Below are 14,809 nucleotides of genomic sequence, written 5' to 3'. Positions count from 1 at the left end.
ATGGTTCATGCACACCCTTTGCCTCGTGAAGAGTTTAGCTTAATAATTATTAAATAACAAATCTGAAAAGAAACCTTTTCCTTTCCTTCCCCACCTCTGCATCTCTACAGCCATGTTAGTGTTTGTCTCGAGCATTACTATGGCCCTAGGGTTCATGATTTCATAATAGCAAGCAAAAGCTGCAGTTTATCACTCATAACTGAGAATTGGCTTCTTCCATTGTCAATGCAGTTTTACAGTCCTCATCTACCTAATTCAGTTAGATAGTAATTAGTTTTGTATTATTTTACACAGTGATTCTAATACTGATTACAAGGCCTGATAACTTGAGTAATAAATATAACCCAGGGCTGACAATTACCTGTCTTTTTTATTGGTGAAAGCTGAAGTTAGCGAAACAAGACATTAATTGGTTTATGAAATGAGGCATCTGCCTCATGTTACAGGCTGCAGATTTGCAGCTTAATTCTACAATGTGGCTCCACAATAGGGGATGAAGGAGCCTAGCAATCAGCGTGAACATTTGAAAATCACCTCAATAGTTACAGCTAAACTAGCACAGTCTAAGGCCTGGCATTAAAGTGAGTTAGAACTGAGCTGCAGGGGGATCAATGTGCAGGGGGAGTCAGAGAAGTACCATCCTCCTTCCCTGCTCTCTGGCTCCAAAAGCTAAGAGCCACATTTTCAACGGCAAAGCAACGTGTGAGATCGCAAAAATGCATGCCTGGTTCTCCTCTCACGTTTACACCAGCAGTGTAACTCCATTGACTGTAAAGAAGTTATTCCTGTTTGACTCCAGTGTCAATGAACCAGAAAACCCCCAGCTTTGGACACTTGGAAAATTGTGGAAGGGGTGCAAACTGATAGCATTTGCACTCACAATTATGGGGTTTTACAGATCCATTGGAAATGCACACTTTTTTGCCAGGGCACCCAGGGATGAAAACCGTATACCAATGAACCAGATATGCTATTTTGAAAATCAGTGCTAAAGTTCCCTTAGACCCTTAAATGGGAGCCCTAAATATTCAATAACTTCCCTGCCCCAGGGAATGTATATTTCTTCTGTGGATTGAATTTTTATTGGTTAAATAAATATCAAGGTGTTTCTTACCTCTCTATGTACCCTCAAAACTTCTGGGAAAAGGTATGGCAATTTCGTAAGTACCTCAATGTGTAGTTAACAGCCCTGTTTCAAGAGAGACTGAATACATTATAAACCAAGATTGGGGATGGGGTGGGGGGGGAGGAGAGGTCCAGTCTGTAATCCTGATTATGATCTTAAACCTGTTTTCCATTCATCTAACTCCAGTGGTTTGGATGGAGTTACTCCTGATTTACATCAGTGTAAGAATCAGGGCCTATATTTAAATCTGCATCTATAGCCATATATAATAAACCTTGTGAAGCAGATCCTTGGGTGGTATAAATTCCCATAGCTCCACTGAAGTCATCTGAGGATGTAACCCTTTATCTCTCTGGGGTTCCAGCTGCCAAAGAAAGAAAACTCTCATTCTGAACTCAGAAGAACTTTGGCTAAACTTGCATGCATGTAGATGGAAGAATTGGGGTTTTGCCTGCCAATGGCAACAGGTACCAGTAAAATCCAGTCCATTCAAATTCAACTGTAATATTCATCATTTCATTATTTGGATCACTGACCTGTAAAAACGTGAAATGCAATTTAAGGATTTGGGCTAGCACAAGCCTCGGACTCTAATATTCTGAATATTTCCATATGGAAATAACTCTGAAATTAAAAAGACAATAACATGTAAGTCTAAAGGGATAAAACTACAAGTGGGGAATCAAAGGGCAAGCTGAAGTTATAACAATGACAAGACTCTGTGACACAGAAGTTTGGCCAACTCCTGTTATTTTGACTTGGGATCCCATTAACTTTTAGTCAGGACTTGATTCCAAGCATGTGCTACTTTTTCAGGATTTAATCCACAGTGTCCGTTTGCAATGTCCCGCATGCTCTAGGAGCGAATTCAGAGGTAGGGCACAGCTAACCCTGCTTTTCAGAAGCCAGCTGTGACTGGGATTACTTGAGAATTCAGCTCTAGTTTAGGTGCTCAGATATGATTAGTGGGTTGTTTTGGAAACAACGCTCTCCCTTCCCACCAGGAGATGGTTACCCTTCTGTACACAGAACAGCAGCAGTTAGTTGTTAAAGGAAAGCAATGTACTCACCACCTTCCATTGCAAAGTCTGCTCTAGCACCTCTTATGGGGAGTATCTGGGGGGGCTGATGTGCATGCTTTGTGTTATTAAAGGGAGGGAGCGGGGGTTGACAACAGCCTTTGCATTGTCACTGAAAGCTGCCTAATTAGAAATGAATCTTCCCTTAACCATGGCCCCCCCATTGGGCTCTCTGGAGGGGGCAGGGGAATGCAGATGAGAGCCTGACTCCAGTGCATGTGATAGAGATGTTAATTTGGCACCAAATTAAACGTGGGAGGCAGGGAACTGGGCGGCGTCAGAGATGAAAGGCCTATTTGGGGATTGCATCTGGCAGCTGTGCCATGGAAATGAGATGCAAAAACTGTGAAACGGATCTGCAGAGCCAAACAATTCCACATCTACACTGGAGAGCTCTCCATTCCCATAGAACAGGAGGGCGGTTCGGAGAAAGGAGCCTAAATCAGTGTTGCCAGCTCAAGGTAGACAGTGAAAGCAAGCAAGGAGGGTACCTACTCAGCTCCTATTTTTGCTAAAATCTAGCCAAGGTTTATATGTTTTTATTTAAAACCAGTGGGCTAAACACTGCTCTGGGATAGCTCCACTGAAGTCAGCCAGGGATGATTTTAGCCCAAAGCTTGTAGCTGGAGTGGGCTGATTTAATTTGCCCAGACTAAAGTTGGGACAAAAGTTCTTCCACACCTGCAAAACAGAATCTGATACTCTACCAACACCAGCAGCTGCCTCAGCACAAGGAGATGCAATAGCTAAGGTGTCCTTGCAGGAAAATGCCAAGGCAGAGAAGGTGGGTGCTGAAAGAGAGAAAGAAGCCATTAAGCAGTTGGGGGAAAGAGTTTCATGCAGCCAAGAAATTCAAATTCCCCATGAAACAGATACTCTCATGCTCGCCTGGAGGCGACCAAGAAGGGAGAGAGGAGGGAAGATACAAGCTTGCTGAGAAGGCAGCCCAAGATCGCTGGTGTTTATCATGCCAAAGGAGGATGGCAGGGTCTTCACCAGGGAGCACTGTTTGTTTGTTTCAGGGCAATTCTTGTACGTTTCACCCTGCTTTGCCCAGTTTGGCGCATGCAGGTGTATGTGAGCGAGTATATACCCTGGTGCATATTCTCTCTCAATGCACACAACAGATTTTTATTGGTCAGTCACTTTAGCTATAATTCCTTCCCAGCCCTTCCACTTTACAGGCAACTTGGAATTGTTTTTAATAAGCCTCCCCCCACCCACACCCCCATCCCTTTGGTCCCAACGTTTTAAGACTTTGCTTTGGAGATTTCTTCCCTTCAGCAGCAGCTCAGAAATATTCTGTAGGTAAAACATGCTTTAGCCACTACATTTCTGTTCCCAGGACAGTGACTTAAGAGGCTATTGTGTGTGTGTAATATAATTAAAAAAAACATAAAATATCTGGAATGAGAGTCCACTGCTAATTGGTTCTATATCCGAGAGCCTCTTGGGGAGGGTCCATTCCTATTTATTTATTGCTTCTAGGCAACATTACAATTAACACACACACACACCCAGCCACATAGAGTATCCCCTTGTGATCACTTTTGTTCCTTTCTTGCGTGATTAAGAAAAAGCAAAACCATCCTTGTTTCTCAAAGAAGTGGAATGGACTTTTATTTCTACTCCCTCAAAAAAAACCCTCTCCCCCAACTCAACAATAGGTGGGCTTGGAAAGTACAGGAAGGCAATCAAAGAAAGAAAGAAACAGCCCCCAAGCATGCCACAAATGGAAACACTGAGAGACATTTAAATGTCACCCTAAATCAGGAAAGCTACCGCCACACCAGTCGTTTATCTATATAAAGGGGAGGGGATGAGCGGGAATGAAACAGAAGTGATTGCAGGTGCAAATTACATATTTTACAAGGGAAAATAGAACACACACAAGTAGACAGACTGACTGACCAACCCCTAGCTTACCAATAACAGAATGTGCATTTCAAGCTACTTACACTATGGCATTTTTAAAGACATCACATACACCCCCAAATCCTGTCCATTTACCAGCTGAGAATTGCACTGAGACAGTAGCAACCTCATCCTTAATTGTGGACTTCTCAAAGAAGGAGGAGGAATAAAAAAAAAATTTAAAAAAAAAAAAGCTGAACACTCAAGACCCCCAGTGATGAAATGTTGTGGTAGATGAGGATGAATTCCCTTCCTCCCCTAGTGAAACAAAAGGCAGTCACATTACAGAGTCACCAGTTTCACCTTACCTGAAATTCAACTCTCCTTCCCTCCCCCCTCCCCAATTAAAAGTTGAATTCAACCACCCTCACCCCATTCCAAATCTGGCTGCCATAAAAATCTACAGCAGATCTGAAGGCACAAAGGCAGCCTTAAAAAAAAAAATCCCCTTTAAGTCCGATCTCTTCACCAGGCATACGAACACCTTTATCCCTCCACCCTGAGCTCCCCCTCACTGCTCGCCTGCATCGCAGGAGAGGAATTGGATGAATGACCTCTATTGCATGCTCCAAAAAGAAGGAAGGGGGAGGGTTGGGGGAGGGGGAGTGAAATTGACAGAAAGATGCAATTTGCTACTCTAGTTTCTTTTGTGTCCTACAGCTTTAGCAGAAAATGGCGTTGGGAGAGAGAGAGGGAGAGAAAAAAAGAAACCTACTTGAGTTAGTTCTGTGCCCATCAGCAGAAGAAAGAAGAGACTCAGAAGCTTGCTTGTAGGTTGCATCTCTTGCACACAGTTCCAGGTACCTGGCATGCAGATTTCCCCCTCTCCTCCTGGGTTATTTTCTGTTGCTGCGTTGATCACCGACTCCCCTGGGTTGCTTTTGGGTCCTTCAATTTTTTTTTATTATGATTCTCTCAGTACCCCGAGAAGGCAATGCAAGAAATCTGCTTAGCACAGCCTTCACTTTGCATATTTAGTGAGCTCCCCGTGTCTCCTCTTCTCTCTGATCTGCCTCTCTCGGGCTTTTTTTTTTACAAATTTTATTATGATGATGATTATTTAATGGCTCCCCTGATCGAAAGACATTGGCGAGGAGAAATTCAACGGAGCACGAAATGATTATCTCTGCAATTGCCAAAAGTTTGCCTTGAAAAGGGGGGCTGATGGAGGGAGGACAGGGATTAAAAAAAAAGGAAAGGAATTGGAAGGCAGGGACTACTAGCAGGGATGGATGTTTGAAACAGGATGTGACATCAACAAAGGCGGGGGAAATTTAACTAGACACGGAGAAGGGAATGGGTGGGGGGAGGTAAAGCAGCAGCATCAAAAATGCAGCCAGACACAAAAGGAGGAGGGGTCAGATTTGGTACTGGGGGTCTGAGGAAAGCAGACAAAAGGGACTGAGGATGAACGTGGAAGGGTCCCTCTGCAGCGAATTTAAGGCAAGCCCTGGCCCAGTTGCAGCGGGCTCCAAAGTGAGAAACTCCAATGCACAGAAGCAAGAAGGGAGCTAAAGGAAGAGATGCAAATGGGAGCCAGCGGCTGTATTTTCAAGGCAAAGAGGATTTTTCTTGGGGGTGTGATTTAACAGCACCCCTCTACACACACCCCTCATTCTTTCCCTGTTCAGGAGACTCAGGATTGCAGGCATATGGGGGACCTGAATTCATTTAAACTTCAACCTTCTTGGCATTCAGCCATATGCCATGCATCTTCCATTGGGGTCAGAGACTTTTTTAAAAAAATTGATTGATTTTGGGGAGGGAGAGGGTGGAGGAATGTCTCTGATCTAGGTCATGGCAATGCCAAAACCTCCACCCACAAGGGAAACAATTAGGGCAGTCAAGCAGTTAAAAAAATTAATTGCAATTAATCACGATTAAAAAAATTAATTGCATGATTAATTGCACTGTTAAATAATAATAGAATACCATTTATTTAAATAGTTTTGGATATTTTCTACATTTTCAAATATATTGATTTCAATTACAACACAAAATACAAAGTGTGCAGTGCTCACTGTATATTATTATTTTATGACAAATATTTGCATTGTAAAAAATAAAAGAAATAGTATTTTTCAATTCACTTAATACAAGTACTGGAGTGCAATTGCTTTATCATGCAACTTGAACTTACAAATGTAGAATTATGTGCAAAAAATAACTGCATTCAAAAATAAAACAATGTAAAACTTTAGAGCCTGCAAGTCCACTCAGTCCCACTTCTTGTTCAGCCAATCACTAAAACAAGTTTGTTTACATTTGCAGGAGCTAATGCTGCCCGCTTTTTGTTTACAATGTCATCTGAAAGTAAGAACAGGAGTTGGCATGGCACTGTGGTAGCCAGCGTCGCAAGGTATTTATGTGCCAGATACACTAAAGATTCATGTCCCTTCACGCTTCAACCACCAGTCCAGAGGACGTGCATCCATGCCAATGATGGGTTCCTCTTGATAATGATCCAAAGTGGTGCGGACCGATGCATGTTCATTTTCATTATCTGAGACAGATGCCGCTCGCAGAAAGTTGATTTTTTTTTTTTTTTTTTAGTGGTTCGGGTTCTGTAGCTTCCACATCGGAGTTTTGCTCTTTTAACTCGTCTGAAATCATGTTCCACACCTCGTCTCTCTCAGATTTTGGAAGGCACTTCAGATTCTTAAACCTTGGGTCGAGTGCTGTAGCTATCCTTATAAATCTCACACTGGTACCTTCTTTGGGTTTTGTCAAATCTGCAGTGAAAGTGTTCTTAAAATGAACAACATGTGCTGGGTCATCATCTGAGACATGCAATGTATGGAAGAATACCGGTAAAACAGAGCAGGAGACATGCAATTCTCCCCCAGGGAGTTCAGTCACAAATTTAATTAATGTATTTTTTTAACAAGCATCATCAGCATGGAAGCATGTCCTCTGGAATGGTGGCCGAAGCATGAACGGGCATATGAATGTTTAGCATATCCGGCACGTAAATACCTTGCAATGCCAGCTACAAAAGTGCCATGTGAATGCCTGTTCTCACTTCCAGGTAAATAATAAGTGGGCAGCATTTATTTGCTACAAATGTAAACAAACTTGTTTGTCTGAGCAAACGGCTGAAAGTTGTCTTGCTCCGGGGACATGAAAAATTCACCCCCCTAAAAGACATACTTAGCAGACCTAAATCCCAGTGTAAACGCCACAAGGTCAATGGAAACATTCTTTGCTTGACTTCGCTACTGCCTCTTGTAGAGGTGAATTAACTACAGCAGTGGAAAAACCCTTCCCTTCACTGTAGCAAGGGTCCACACTACAGTGATACAGAGGCACAGCAGCAGTGCCATAGTTGTGTCCCTGTGACATCTGTAGTGTAGAGATAGCCCAAGGCCGGGGACACACTAAAAAGTGAGGTCACAGCTATCACTTGGGGGCTGTGAAAAATCCGCACTCCTGAGCAATATAGTTCAGCCAACCTCAGCCTCGGTGTGGACAGCACTAGGTTGATAGAAGAAATGTTCCAACAACCTAGCTACCTTCTCCAGGGGAGGTGGATTAACTGCACCGACAGGAGAGCTCTCTCCCGGTGGCTTAGGGCGTCTTCATTAAAGCGCCATAGCCGTGCAGCTTTTTAAGTGCAGACTTGCCCTAAGTCTCATTTTCAAAATTGACTTAAGCCGCCTACGTCTCTGAAAGTGAACGGTACGTAGGGCCTAAGTACTTAAGTCACTTTTATCAATGGGATTTAGCCATCTAAACCACTTAGGCCTTGCAACGCTGAGGGGAGCAATGCCGAGATAACATTAAAAATCTGGGCCTAAATGTTAATACCCTGGTGAATTAATTCAGTGTTATTATTACCATTTTACAGGTGGAAAAGTTAATGCTGAACATGTTTTGACATATATCACCCAGCAGCTCCCTGGTTTTACTAAGAAAATTCCCTCCTGGGCATTTTAGCCCGTGATGTTCATTACATGAGCTTTCTACCTTCCTCAGAAGGTTCTGATATTGATTATTGTCAGAGACAGGATACCAGAGTCTATAGACCACTGATCTGATGTATGACAATTCCTGTTCCTAAAGTAGTACAAAGCACAGGCAAATCAGTGGAAGGGAGAACATTTGGGAAGATTTCGCAGTGACAGCAGTAAGCAAATGGGACAAAAGTTGTCAACGCATTGTGGCAGGAATAATGACCCGTGAAATTTTGGGCTTGTTTGTACGTAGGCTTCACGTCCCAAAAAACAGAGGTCACAGTCCCCCTGAGCGGGCATTTCAATAGGAGTATTGTGTTTGGATCTGGGCAAGGCTTTCCTAGAAAGGTGTAGATGAATTAGAATTCAGAGAAGAGCAATGGACATGCTTGGATTGACCGGAGGAAAGGTGGATATGTTGGCTGAACAGCATGTGCATGCATAGTGGGGACTGATGTCTGATGGCAGAAAACACAAAGGCAGAAGAGAGATGATTCAGTATGAGTGCAGGGAGTAATAGCCTGATAGCTAGGGCCCGACCAAAGTCACCGTCCATTTTGGTCAATTTCACAGTCATAGGATTTTAAAAATCATAAACTTCATGATGTCAGCTATTTAAATCTGAAATGTCTCAGTGTTGTAATTGTAGGGGTCCTGACCCCAAAAGGAGATTGGGGGTTGGGGGGGGTTGCAGTTCTGCTACCCTTACTTCTGGGCTGCTCCTGGTGGGAGCGCTGCCTTCCGAGCTGGGCAGCTGGAAAGCGGTGTCTGCGGGTCGGGAACTCCGCTCTGAAGGCAGAACCGCCACCGGCAGCAGCGCAGAAGGAAGGATGCCGTGGTCTGGTCTTGCCACCTTACTTCTGCGCTGCTGCTGGCGAGGCGCTGCCTTCAGAGCTGGGCGCCTGGCCAGCAGCCGCGGCTCTCCGGCCGCCCAGCTCTGAAAGCAGAGCAGAAGTCAGGGTGGCAAGACCGTGACTCCCCAAAAATAACTTTGTGACCACCCCTGCAACTCCCTTTTGGGTCAGGACCCCCAATTTGAGAAACACTGGTCTCCCCCCATGAAATCTGTATAGGATAGGATAAAAGTACACAAAAGACCAGATTTCACAGTCTGTGACATGTTTTTCATGGCTGTGAATTTGGTGGCCCATACCACTGAGCAGCGGGATAGTACCCCAAGGGCAGTGATGATAGGCTGAGACACTTCATATTAGAATGAACAATAAAAGCTCTCTCTCTCTCTCTCTCGGGTCTTTGTATGACTCCTACCCCATAGTATCCAAGCATTGCATAACAATCCTCACAACAGGAGTTAGACAGGACAAGTGACATGCCCAAAGTCACACAGGAAGTTTGTGGCCTAGCAGGGATTTGAACGGAGGTCTCCTAATGCCGAATCTAGGGCCCTAATGGCTAGACCATCCACCCTCAATACACAGAACCTGATCCTCCCTCAGCAGCTATTCATGTAACTGCAGTATTGTCACTGGAACTGCACCAATCTGCACCATCTAAAGCTCTTTCAGAAACTCTCTCGTATCCTATTGACCCTTCTGTCAAGAGATGGAGCACAGCTGCTGCTACTTAAGAGTTTTGGGTAGCAAGTCAAATTGTCACTTCACAGCTGGAAAACACACAACCCTGAAGCAAATATCAGCGAAGCAATAGGTGAGCCTGCCACATGCAGGCAGCACCACACGAGGACAGCATTGTCACCTTGCCCTTTACATTGCAGGGACCCATGCTGTGTGGCCCCAATTTTGGCATCTCAGAACAGCAGATGAGCTCAATGTTCTATGCTGGGGTACGTTTGTATTTGCTCAAACAACAAAGGAGGCTTTGGGTCATGCACAAAGCAAAGACACATTTTATACGTTAGTGACGGGGCACGTACGGAGTTGATTCTTTTCTAACGTTTTGTACCTGTGTAACTCCACTGACCTCAGTGGAATGACTCCTGATTTACGCTGGGATAAGTGAGAGGAGAATCTGGTCAATAATCTGGTTTGTTTTTTTACTATTATTATTTGTAAAACAGTAGCACCTGGAAGCCCTAACTGAGCTCCAGGTTCCATTGTGCCAGGTCCAATACACACCCACAAAGTAAGAAACAGTCCCTGCCCCGCAAGAGCTCACAAGCTAAATATACAAAGCAGGTGAAGTGGGGAAAGGGAAAGCGGTGCAGAGAGGGGAAGTGACTTGCCCAGTGTCACACAGTAGATCCATGACACAGCTGAGAATAGCACTTTGGTCTACCAACTCTCATGCTGTGCTGTCCACACTTTAAAAAGAATGTTGACACACTGAAAAGGGTTCAGAAAAGAGCTGCAAGAATGACGGAAGGTCTGGAAAACCTGCCTTAGGGTGCGCAACTAAAGAAGCTCCATCTATTTAGTTTAACAAAGGGAAAGTTAAGAAGTTGCTTGATCACAGATGTAAGTACTGACATGGGGAGATGATGTCTCATAGCAAAGGGCTGCTTAGGCTAGCAAGCAAAGGCATCAAGGCATCCGGTGGCTGGGAGCTGAAATTAGACAAAATCAGACTAGAAATAAAGTTCCCCTTTTTAACAGAGAGGAATAACTTAGAATAACTTAGCTAGGGAGGTGGTGGATTCTCCACCATTTGAAGTTATTCAATCACAACTGGATGTCTTTTTGAAAGCTATGCTCTAGTTCACCCAGAAATGCTGAGTTTGATGCCATTGGTTAAATTCTCAGGCCTGTGCTATGCAGGAGGTCAGCCTAGATCATCATACTGGTCCCTGCCGGTTTCCAAATCTATGAATCAATCTGATGCCCTATCCACTAGAGTAGACCACACTGCCTCTTTAAAGCAATTGTATCGTTGGCGAAGGGTGCCAGATGGACAGGTTTGGGGACTGATGGCTTCACTGAAAAAGTATAACTGGGACAGAGGCATTGCTGCCTTCCCACAGCATCGCCTTGCCAAACCCTTCCCAGAGGAATGAATCATATTTAGGAGGAACCACCTGAAGGAGTGGGATGGTTAGGGTATATCCATACTACCCACCGGATCGGCGGGCAGCAATCAATCCAGTGGGGTTGATTTATCGCGTCTAGTCTAGCAGTCGACTCACCGCAGTGTCTTCACTGCGGTGAGTAGGTCTAAGTACATCGACTTCAGCTACGTTATTCACGTAGCTGAAGTTGCGTAACTTAGATCGATCCCCCCCCCCACACACACACACAGTGTAGACCAGGCCTTATAGTGTCTATATACCTTGGCAATCTGTAGAGACTTCACAGAGGTGCCAGTGGTGGGGACTGTAGGCCAGCATGCAAATGGTCTTGCTGGAATCAGAAGACATTTCAGCGAATACATCAATGTTCACATATTTTTTTACACTTTACCTATTCCATTTTTTAAAGGGTTGGCCATGAACCATTTTTAAGCATCCTTTGGAATGAAGTGGCCCATTGGCTCTGGCCATGTGGCGCTTTATTATTCAGGAATTCACAGCATTGGCGGGCTAGGCCTACTGGCCATTGATGACTTTGCTTTGTTGGATTAGTGCTCATGAAAGGTGCTGGATCAACTGCCCAACCCTAGACACAAAGCTCTTTTATTCCCCTACAAAGCTGTCAGCGGTGGCAGCTTCCTCACTCTTTACTTGAGTGTCTTGATGGACAAGGGGGTAGCTCAGGTTTTAATAATTCCTTAGCATCTCTGATCAGACTGTCAATTAGTACCAATTACGGTAGTGCTACCCCCTTCCACTGAGAACGAGAGCACACAATTCACTTCACATCGGCCATCAAACAGCTGCAAGAGGGAAAAATCTTTCAGTCCTGACCTGGCAGTTCTGTGCCACAAGTAAGAGCAGCTCCAGGGCTCCTCTAATTTTATTTCTTTCAAGTGAGGGCCCATGCTGGGCTGGATTCAAACTAGCATCTAATAGGTAAAAAGCTCTCTATCGCATTACCAGTGCCTGTCCCATTCAGTACTCCTGCATATTGAATGTAAGATATAGCATATGTGAAACAATCTTGCTCCTCTTAAAGGACTGGGAGTAGGGACATCTACTGGTGTGGGTATTTCTCCAGTTGGCCACAGGGCTGCTGTTAATTCATGTGGCCTAGTTTTCTTTCCCCTTTGCTACTAGTATGTTAGAGAAAACAAATAAAACCCTCCATTTTCCTCTCAAGGAACAGACTGACTGCTTCCCTCAAAGCTGGTCCTGCTGTCTCCTTAAGCTGCCTGTTACTCGCATATTTTGGTTCTCTTCTCCCATTGAGAGTAAGAATATTTCAGGCATGGTGAAAACAATCTCTCCAAGGTTTTGCTACCTACAGAGCTGAACAAAAATGCAAAAACCTTTCCATGGCCATTTGTATTTGTTTTTATGCAAATTCACTTCTGCTGTGTTCACGCCCCTTTTGTGTTCACTTTTCCCCAAAGATTGTGCGGTCAAGTTTTACCCTCATGATCGTCCAGGGAGGCCAAATTTTAAGCTTGCACATTGGAACACTTGCACAGAGCAAATTTTAAATTCACCTCCCACAAGGATTTGCACCAATACCCACACAATTGTAAGATCAGGGAAACAAGAAAAATACTCTCTGACCAATCACAACCCTTTGATTTATGAGTTGGATGAAACAGAGGCTAACAAAGCCATTTGCAAAACATCCATGAGATGACACCAACTTTCATTCTCTCCGGGCTTGGGTCAGATTCAAACAAGCAACCTAGAGATGAAAGGTTCTATATAGTCACTTGTTACTTCCCTAAGCTGTCCAGCCCCACAGAGAAGTTGTGTACTATTCACAAAGCAGCAAGAACCATCTTATACTCTGAAAAATATTTCTGACTGGTATAGGAATACATTTGAACTATACTCGAAGGTATTGATGGTTGCACCGTAGGGGCACTGATGAACAAAAAGCCAAGGAGACTGACTAATGGACCCACCTCGGAATAGTTGTTTATAAACCCAACTCATCTCATCCCCGCTCACAACCCTCGTATATTAAGCAACCCCAGATACGTACAAGCCGCTCTGGAGGTTTATTATTTATGCTGACATTTCTTAGGCTGTCTGCTAAGGGTTGTGCAGAGAGCGATTGACTTTCCAAGCTGACCCATATTATTGATCTCCTATCTGAAAAGTGTCAAGAGACAGGAGAAAGGTGCCTGGCAAGAGCAAAGCTGTCATGGGTTCCTCATGCTCCATGACAGGATAATTGAGCACTCCCAGGGAAACGTAGTGCTTGATACCACTCTGTATGTGGTGCATTCATAGAACTGCAGAGGATCTAACCTGGAGTAGACTCATATAGGATATCTCTGAGTATCCCTTTATGTACAGGCAGGACAGAGAAAGCATATTCTCTTCCTGTTGGGATGTAGATGCTAATTGCATTTCCTGTGCAGTGAGACACTCTTTTTCTTTTGGGTTACAGATGGTCTCAGGACCCAAGTCACAAATTTTGGATCTGAACTTCTCCAAAGGATGGGGAAAGGTGGTGTTTGAATATGGGACGTTGACAGAGATAGCAGACAGCTGTCAAGTTTGGAGTTAGTTCCTGATCCAAATTTCTTGGCTATTCGGATATGCAGTTTCAGCTTAGATGCTGTGTAGTAGCATCGTGTCCGACATAGCTGTAGGTGTAAAGCTCCACCTTCCCAGTGGAAGCAGCCAGGATTGTCCAGGACTCTTACTTTGTTGGAGTGTGTGGCATGATCTCCTAGGCTCTCTTCCTGACTCTGCCACTGGTTCATTGTATGGCCATTGGCAAGTCACTTACAACTAGAACTAGCATTAACACCAAATCAAAGCTATTCTTTAGAAAGACCTTCTCACTTAGGAAAAACTAAAATTACTGGTGAAGGCTTAAAACTGGCCATGATACCCCCCAAATGGGCAAGACATTCCACAGCAAGTAGAGAAAGGAATCCTGCTCTGAAGAGCATTCCATCTAAATTCAACAAGACAATCCCTGCTGCTAATCCAGCCATCATTTTAAGATGAAGGCTCTAACCCACTCAAAGATTCTGACCTTGGAAACTCCTGATGATCGGTCCCCAGTGGAGGTAGCAGTGACAAGGACCCATTCTATGTTGGGGGGTGGGGGTGGGGAAAGAGAGCTGTGGTTTGGACCAGTATTCCATAAGCATTTGTTCAATGCAAGGGGGACAAGACAGGAGGACATAAGGGCAACGGCCACAGGTCACTGAAGGAGTGGAGAAAAGTTTTTGAGGTCAAAAAGATCATTCCCAATGGGGACTTTTGTGTCCCTTCTTTAGTTCAGAGGGAGTTCATTCTGGGCTATTTAGATTCCTAGTCTCCCTACGTTCTATCATTACATGTGGAGATGTTTAAGGTTTCCACACTACAGTCTTCCTCCTGCAACAGTAACTCAGTATGCTGCTCCGTCAGTTGCAAAGCTATAGAACCCTTTTGCATGTCAAGACCTCTCATATAGAAACAACTATATCATATAGAAACAACATGTCAAGACCTCTCATATAGAAACAACTTTCAGCGACAGCCAAGGGCACTGCCCTATCGCTAGTGTAAGCAGGAGTGGTTTTTGGAACATTAATGTAGTACTTTTCAGTAAGGGTGATAAGCCCGGGGGCAACAGAGCAGAGTGAATAAACCTCCAGATTCCATGATAAACCCCAAACTCAGGGCATCTTCTCCACCAGGCCTACAGACCTGATATGACACTGGGCCAAGTCTGGAGTGGAATAAGGTGGTTTATGATCTT

General features: G+C 44.3%; 1 protein-coding gene across 1 annotated transcript in view; it reads right to left on the bottom strand.

Annotated features, from left to right (window-relative positions):
* Positions 1-5,358, bottom strand: part of OLFM1 (olfactomedin 1) — a 55,198-nt gene extending 49,840 nt beyond the window's left edge. Inside the window, exon 1 of the mRNA XM_048823234.2 lies at positions 4,835-5,358. Coding sequence (XP_048679191.1) covers positions 4,835-4,930 — 96 coding nt within the window. The 5' untranslated portion in view covers positions 4,931-5,358. The remainder of the gene's footprint in view (positions 1-4,834) is intronic.
* Between the last annotated feature and the right edge of the window lie 9,451 nt (positions 5,359-14,809).

Source organism: Caretta caretta, chromosome 16, assembly GCF_965140235.1.
Source record: "Caretta caretta isolate rCarCar2 chromosome 16, rCarCar1.hap1, whole genome shotgun sequence".
Classification (NCBI taxonomy): domain Eukaryota; kingdom Metazoa; phylum Chordata; order Testudines; family Cheloniidae; genus Caretta; species Caretta caretta.
The sequence above is the reverse complement of the archived record's forward strand: the minus strand, read 5'-3'. Positions and strand labels throughout refer to the sequence as shown.